Raw genomic sequence first — 8714 nt, forward strand, 5'->3', positions numbered from 1 at the left:
CTTTTTTCTTGTCATTATTCCCTAAACAATACCGTATTTACATTACATTAGGTATTATAATAATCTAGAGATGATTTAAAATATACAGTAGGATGTTCATAGGTTATATACAAATAATACACAATTTTATATCGGGGACTTGAACATCCATGGATTTTTGGTATTTGCAGGAAGTCCTGGAAGCAATCCCTCACAGATACTGAGGGACAGCTGTGGAAAACACAAAGCACATACAAATTTTTTTTCACTTAATGTCATAAGTATTTTTAAATATTACTACATAGCTTTTATGTTTATAGTTTTTAATGGCTGTATAGTAGACTAAAAAAAGAGTAAAAGCTTCCAGTTTTTCAGTACTATAAATTTTGCTAAAGTGGACATTTTAAAATGATTTTTCCACGTTTTAGATCATTTCCACGGTGTAATTCTCAAATATCCAGCAGCATCAAATTATATACATAAATTTATGTTTTTGAATGCATATTGCTAAATTATTGCTCAATTTCCTTTTGAAAGCATAGTACTTGTCTATTAGAAAAGCCTGAAATAATGATATCCTTTTCCTAACATTTGATGTTGTTTGGATTTATTTTATTACAAATGAGTTTTTACCACTGGTTTCCTAATTCTGTTTTCCTTTTTGGAATTTTCTGTTCATTTCCTTTGCACACTCATCTATTGATATCTCACATTGCTTTTCTCACCAATTTGAACAAGACTTTCATTCATTTTTCCAGCCTGCAGCTTGCCATTCTACTTAGCTGAGTAGTAGCTTAGCAGGAGAGTGTGGTATTAAGATAACAGTCTCTCCCAGCACTTTGGGAGGCCGAGACGGGCGGATCACGAGGTCAGGAGATCGAGACCATCCTGGCTAACATGGTGAAACCCCGTCTCTACTAAAAAATACAAAAGCTAGCCAGGCGAGGTGGCGGGTGTCTGTAATCCCAGCTACTCAGGAGGCTGAGGCAGGAGAATGGCGTAAACCCGGGAGGCGGAGCTTGCAGTGAGCTGAGATCCGGCCACTGCACTCCAGCCTGGGCAACAGAGCGAGACTCCGTCTTAAAAAAAAAAAAAAAAAAGATAACAGTCTCTGGAGCCAAACTCTCTGGATCCAAACCTGACTGCCACCTACTAAGTGTGTAGGATAACCAATCTGTAAATGAGAATTATATTAGCTTCTCCTCTAGAATTGCTGTGGAAAGAAGAGAGACTGGCACAATTACCCAGTACATGCCAGTTATTAGGAGGCATATTGTAATATAAGTAAAACAGTAATATTGTAATATGGTAGAATAGTAAGAAGGGACGGTTGTGAGGCATGCAGGTGAGCAGAATGCAGGCTAAAGCCCTGGCTCAACTTCTCCCTCTCCAGGTGGTGGCTACCACAATACTCCTCATGATCGTCTTTGCCATTTTTGACTCCAGAAACTTGGGAGCCCCCAGAGGCCTAGAGCCCATTGTCATCGGCCTCCTGATTATTGTCATTTCTTCCTCCTTGGGACTGAACAGTGGCTGTGCCATGAACCCAGCTAGAGACCTGAGTCCCAGACTTTTCACTGCCTTGGCAGGCTGGGGGTTTGAAGTCTTCAGGTAAGTAACAGTGGTGGGGAGGAGAGAGACAGTCATGCTGCACCTTACCAGCCGGGCGGGGCTTCGACATGGGGATCCAGGGGAGTTCAGACGACAGCGCCAAGGTTAACTGCACACTCTGGTCATAAGCATGGGACACTGCACTGGTATTTTGTGGCATGATTGTGTGTGTGCGCGCGCGTGTGTGTGTGCGCGCGCACGCGCGAGAAAGAGAGAAAGAGAGGCGGCTGTAGGTAAATTCAATAGAGATAAACCTGTCCCACATAATAATAATCCCTCAATTGCTATATGATTTTATGTGAACATTTTAGCTGTATAACTTGTCTGCAGATTCACTTTGTGACAAAGTTGGACTAGAATTTGCATCCTCTGATGCCACTACGGGGCTCTTCCTCGTGAACCACGCAACCTATGCTGCATTTATTCCACAGATATTTCTTGGGCATTATCTATGCTTTAGTCACTGTGCTAAGCAAGGAAATTTCAAATCAGCAAAAGCACTCGCCTTGAGCAATAAAATAAGTGCTCTGGCAGCCCCTGAAAGTGCTGCAGGAACACAGATAACGAGTGAGTAACTGCCAGGGAAGCTGGGAAAGACATGACTGCAAATGTGAGAGCTGACTTGGTTCTGGAGATATGAGTAAGAACTTCCTGACAGGACAGACATAAGATCAAGCCTCTGCCCCAGAAATGGCAAGACTCCATGCTTTCTACTTCAGAATGTGCTGAGGAAATATGCCAACTGTTGGTACCTACCTCCTAGGACAAACTTTGCCCCTTCACTCCTTCCTGCTTTCTCTGCATGCAATCACAGAGGCGCATCCTCATCCACCCATGGCAGCTCCCTGCAGGGAAGGAGCTCACTTTGGTTCATCAGGAAACAGGGCTCTACCATGGAGAAAAGTAGGAAAAACATGTGTGAGCAAATTCTAGTTTAATGTTTCCTGTGAGAACAAAGGACGTGAGTGTTCCCAAATGATGACCTAGACATAGAGTCATCGGAGTTTGGCCTGCCTTTCACCAGGGTGAAAAAGAAGTTAAAATAACTGGTGCCATTGAGATCACCACCACAGATAGCACTCAGAGCGTCTAGAGTGTAAGTGCCACGAGAGCCTTGACAGCCTTTCCCCTGGTATATCCCCAGTGCCTAGAACAGGGTGTAGCTCATAGAAAGGCTCAATAACAAGGTATTGAATAAAAGAAAGAATAACTTCTATGTGCCGACACTTCCTAGGAGTAGAAGGATGCAAAGCAACTCAGTTGACATTCTCTGTCCTCAAGAAATTGACAATGCAATAAATTTCCTAGAACAGCAGTTCTCAACCAGAGGTGGGCAACTGTTCCCCCGGGCATTTTTGGTTGTCACAGCTGGAGCTGGGGGAAGGGGATGCTATGGGCATCTAATGGGTAGAGGCCAGGAATGCTGCTAAGCATCCTGCAATGCACAGAGCACACCTCCCACAACAAAGAATTATTCAGTCCAAAATGTTAATAGGGCTGTGGTTGAGACATTCTGTCCTAGAATGATCACAACTAGAACATGAAAACGTCCCCAACGAGGGTGGATCTCTTGTATCCTTCCAATGGAGCATCAAAAACATATGTCCTAAGGATCTCCTTATTCCCAGAGCCCCGAATTAGCCCATGAGTTTCCCTTAATTCCACCTTCCAGAGTCTCAGTCTTGGAGACCATGCTCTTCTCCCACCCTCTTTGAGCCCTCCTTGGTGATTCATTCAAAAGTTCAAGAGACGTGGTTGTTCTGAAACAGTTGGAGATCTTGCCCAATGTCTCTTTGCTGTGTTAGGTATATGTTAGGAGAACCCACGCGGAGGAAAATGCTAGAATCACCTAATGTCCCATGTCCCTAGCTAGCATCAGGATCTTTTCCCTTCTATGCACTCATTGATTCATTCACGCAGCTGCTTGATCTCTTACTCAAGGCTCTCTGCTAAAGAATGATAAGACCTAGTTTCTGTCCTTCACGGTTTTATTTATACTCTATTTAAGAGGTTATTGCAGAAGCTCTTACACAAGGTTAAAGTGGTCAAGTGCCATTAAAGAGATTTGACTAATTAACTCCAGGAGTTTAGAGGTCTACAGCTCCAAATTTAAGAATTATGGGAGTGGAAGTGGGAGCATTTATAGTATTTGGATACGTTTAAACAGGCAACAGAGGGGATATCTCAGGCAGAGAGAACCCTTTTCCAAAGACACAATGTTAAAATCACAAGTGATCTAGTTTAACTGGAAGGGTGCAGAAAGAAAGTTGGAAAGGGCAGTTGTCAGATCATAGAGGACCTGGACTCCCGGAATGAGAATTTTGTTTTTTTTTTTTCTGCTCCCTATTCTGTAGGTTATAGGGAGTAGCAAAGTATTTGGGGTACAAGTTTGGCAGGTTTAGAATGTCAATTTAGCAAAATTAATCTGACATCATCCTATAAGACTGAAAAAGGAGAGAGTGAGGAAGCAGAAACTCATTAGGAAAAACCAGGGTTGGCTGGTACTCCTCAACCAAAAAGTTCTCCCCAAAACCTTTGAGGGACAACAGGCTTCCAAAGTGTTCTTAGAGTGTCTCATTTCCTCAGAGTTCTATATCCAAGGGAAATCCCTCAGTAGATATCCTAGCTTGGACCTACACCTAAGGTCTTAGAGAAAGAACAAGGCTACCTTGTTCCCAGGACCCCATGTACCCCTGAATGGCAATCAGTGGAATGATGGCAGGGACAGGGAGGTGCCAGAGGGTCTGATGAGGGCAAGAGTCAACAGACCCTGGCCGACTCTTGGTTTTTCCTTTAAATGTTAAGATGTTTCCCATCAAAGTTCTCTCCACTTATTCACATTAAGATGTTAATGACTTAATCAGGGAAAGCTCTCAGGAGTATTATTAAATTTTTCAAATAGTTGACCCAAAGTAATGAATCTCTAAAGATGATCCTTTAGACAGTTAACATAGACATGTTCTTAGCATCCCCCGAATCATAGTGTGCAAATGATCACTATTTGTGTGCATATGGGACTAGGCTAGGCAGGTAACCACATTTGAGCACCTCCATTTGTGACTTGTGAACCTGACACAACGTGTCCAGTCTGATAAAAGAAAAAGTGTCCAGCCAGTGAAAGGAGGACATGTACCCTGGCTGATATCTTAGACCTTCATCTGCTGAATGACAGGAAGCGATTTGCCACAAAAGGAAATGATGGACCCAACAGGTAGCTTATACTCGCTTCATGTTTTGAGGTCTAAAGAAGACTTCAAGTCTTTACAGCCAAATGGGAGAAGCAGCCACCCTCCATGTGCCTCCTTCCGGATTTGGGGCCTGGGGAAGGGCACTGTGAGAGCAGCAGTGCAGCATCCTCACTGCCGTGTAGTAAGAGTGACATCTGGTGGCTGCTGTGCTCAGGCTCAGTGCTCTTCCATCAACCCTGCATGGGCAATGGAGGACTTTAGACAACTTAGGTGCTCCAGGTGGAAAGGACCATGCAGATGGAGGAAGTGGAGCTCATGGTGGAGAACGGGAGTTTGATTTGCTCAAAGACCTTCTAGATAATCTTGAGATTAGACCTAGTCTCCTGGATTCTAGGACAGGGTTCTTGTTTCCTGCTTATTTCCTTTATCGTTCTTTCTAATCAAAGTTTGAGATACACAAAAGGCCACATGGAACATATGTGTAGTTATTAAGCATAATGATGAAAAGAACAGCTCTGGGTCCTTCTAGAATCCAACTAGAACACTGAAATTCTCAAATGCCTCTGGGTATTCCTCTTGTCTTCCACCCCCTCTGCATTTATCCTGAACTTTTGTGTTTGCCATTCTCCTGCTTTTTAAAAATACTTTTACCTTAAATGTACATATCCTTAAACAACATACTGTATATTTTTGTTTGCTTTCCTGATCCTTTCTAAGAAATTATTTACATGAATTTTCTCTCTCCAAAGAAGATGGTGACAACTCACAAAGATACCTGCTTTTCCCCAGAACTATAGCTTTCTGTAATGTACTGACATTGAGGATTTCTGGAAGAAAGAGCATCATGGCATGACAACCTTATCAGAGGGTAGCTTCAAGCTATGACCTTAAAAACTAAGCACGGATTTAAATTATATTTAGTAGGCAATTCACACGTCCACCTTAGATTTTTAAAAAAATTCATTCATTAATTGAAAAACATTTCCTGATTGATTAGTTTGATTGTCCTCATATACGAGTGATGCCCAGGAGTCTCTCCACATTCTACTCGTAATCCACAGGCATCATTATTTCAGGATGAGGGAAAGGCACTTCCTGAGTAATTGACCTGAACTTTCTTAGGGGCCCTCAATCCTAACCATGGGCTCAGGCACTATGTTTTCTAAAAGGAAAATAAATAAGACGTAATATCTCACAAATATTAGTAGGACAAGGAAATAGATCATCTGAAATCAGGTGTAGTGGAAAGTCGAGGATGACAGTTGCCATGCTGCAGTGACCCCTCCTTATACTTAGATCTTGCTGAGTTAAGAGGGAACCATGAGCATGAGAAAGACTAACAAGTGAGTGAAAAACTAGACAGTAATACCAGGAGGAAGGCCAAGAAATGTATCACTAATTTCTTGTTTGATTTCAGAGCTGGAAACAACTTCTGGTGGATTCCTGTAGTGGGCCCTTTGGTTGGTGCTGTCATTGGAGGCCTCATCTATGTTCTTGTCATTGAAATCCACCATCCAGAGCCTGACTCAGTCTTTAAGGCTGAACAATCTGAGGACAAACCAGAGAAATATGAACTCAGTGTCATCATGTAGTGGCATACTCAGTTCTGGATTTGCAATCAGTTTGGGATTCTCTTCAGAAAGATGGCATCTAAGTGTCTGTGTTTTTGTAAGCCTGAAGTGGAATCCACCCAGTTTTGTCTGCTAGCCATATGGGACACCTAATTGGAAAAGCATCTGAGTAAAAGTTTGGAAACACTGACCACTTCTCTACCAGTGTCCCCCACCCGCACCCCCCCAGGATAACACTGACCGTCCCCTGAAACAGCCTTCTCTCCTGCCCTGTTTATTTCATCCTTGATGGGAATTCTTCCTAGGTAAGCACTAATAACTTCACATCTTGATGATAGTCTCATTTGGGTGGTCTCAGCTGCACTATCTGTATGAAATGCTGTCACTAAAACCCTTTTCTTCAATATCGACAAAGATTACATTCTGAGTATCAACCAAACCCTAAATTGAAAGACAAAACTATGGTTTCAGTCAACATATTCATGAATTAGGGAGCTAATGGCTTAAGCTTCTAGTTACGCTGTGCTACTGGATTTGTATAAAAACTCATATTCTCCAAACCTAGTGATGTAGGGAGCAAGAGAATGCAGCTGGAAGGCACAAGGGGAGGACATTGTGGCATTCAGAAACTGCAAGAGACAAGATGAATTTGAGAAGCCAAATGGAATTTTTAATGGAAACCATTTATCAGATTAATCTTTTGCTCTCCTGCATTTTAGAGGACACCAATTAATTTCCTGGTCTTTAGTATATAATAACCTAAAATACAATTGTAACCTCAGTCATGAAAAATACATCACTCTGTCTTTTTAGCTCAAATGTATTTTCCTAATTGCCCACTTGAGAACAGACATTTGACAAGTTATATCAACAACTGTGCTTGTCCGTTATTTTACACATGCCCTAGAAGCCAAAACTGAAAGCCACTGGATCCTGGTCTAGCTGAATCTTCAGAGTAGGAGGTCTCCAAAAAGATAATATTACCTTATTGGGCTTAACAATTCACAAGGCACTTTCACACACATTTTCTAATTTAATCCTCATAATGACTATCTGAGGCAAATGCCACATTGCCCATTTTTCAGATAAAGAAACAAAATCTTAGGGAAGATAAGCTGAGTTGTCCAAGAGCACATGGAAGCTTCAACATTATCTAATGCATTCCTCTACCTTTCAGAAGATCAGGAGCTGGCTGAGAATCTTTGTCAAATCTTCCTGGCTGGCCAAAGTGGAATTGGCAGCTTCTAGAATATATACACCTCTAGATATAATGTTCCTCAATCTTAAGATACAAAGACCCTCATTGCCTGGGTCTATTCCCACACTTACTGAGTACAGATGAAGGAAAGTGGTAGCAATGTAATCATAACTTTCATTTGCTTGAAAAACATTATCAGAAGTCCTCCCTTCCTAAGCTACCTCTGGTCTTGCTAAGTCTTGATCTTCCTTCCTGCCAGCACCAAACATTACATTCAGGGGATTTCCTCTGGCTCAGTCTTTTCCCCTTGAAGTTCTCTAATAGATGTTACTTTTGACAAAACACTGCCTATGAGTTACAAGTACCAGGGGATGCTCTATATCAAGGGATGCCCCTTCATTCAAACTGTCAAAAAGCCCAGCATTCCCAAGGGCATTTGGTTTCCCAATTGCTTTGTGCTGATACAGAACAACAGAAAGCAAATGTGAAATGTTTCTGATGACTTATTTTCTACAGTCTATGGACATATGGGACTTTTTTCCTGCTTTGAAGCTACCTGGATATTTCCTATTTGAAATAAAATTGTTGGGTCATTGTTGGTTGGTTAGTTGGCTGGTTTTTATAAGTATTAAGATTATTAAGTACGTTTAGTTCAGAGGTTGTCTATTGTGTCTACAAATTTGAATTTCCTGGGGGAACTTTTGAAAAAATACTAGTGCCCAGTTGGTCCTTTGTAAACATCTCAGGTGATTCTAAAATGCAGCAAGGGTTGAGAACATTGACTTGGGTAAATCACACAGGTCTAAAGTTTCTTTGACCATGTCCAGTAGTGGCAAGGTAATTCCTGGCAGGATTCCAGAGTCTTGGGATCCTCATGGATTACAGCAATGGTTTTCCTCCCTCCCTACTTCTAAAGGGAAATGTGGCAACATTTGGAGACTTTTTGGTTATCACAACTGGGAAGGGGATGCTAATGGCCTCTAACGGCTAGAGGCCAGGGATGCTACCAAACATCCTACAATGCAAAGGCAACCCTCAGAACAAATAATTATTTGGCCCCAAATGTCAATAATGCTGAGGTTGGGAGACCTTGGAGTCGAGGAAAGGTGGGGAGGAGAATAAGAGAAGACACTGAAATCTTGCAACTTGATTCAAGTTCAGCCAGGA

General features: G+C 42.0%; 1 protein-coding gene across 2 annotated transcripts in view; it reads left to right on the top strand.

The window, feature by feature from the left end:
• AQP9 (aquaporin 9) overlaps window positions 1-8145 on the top strand; it is a 48684-nt gene extending 40539 nt beyond the window's left edge. The window contains exons 5-6 of one of the 2 annotated variants that reach the window (XM_050796838.1): window positions 1373-1590; window positions 6196-8145. In XM_050796838.1, the coding sequence (XP_050652795.1) occupies window positions 1373-1590; window positions 6196-6370 (393 nt within the window). In that variant the 3' untranslated portion in view covers window positions 6371-8145. The remainder of the gene's footprint in view (window positions 1-1372; window positions 1591-6195) is intronic. The other variant, XM_050796839.1, reaches the window with a different exon arrangement.
• The last annotated feature ends 569 nt before the right edge of the window (window positions 8146-8714 follow it).

Source organism: Macaca thibetana, chromosome 7, assembly GCF_024542745.1.
Source record: "Macaca thibetana thibetana isolate TM-01 chromosome 7, ASM2454274v1, whole genome shotgun sequence".
Taxonomy (NCBI): domain Eukaryota; kingdom Metazoa; phylum Chordata; class Mammalia; order Primates; family Cercopithecidae; genus Macaca; species Macaca thibetana.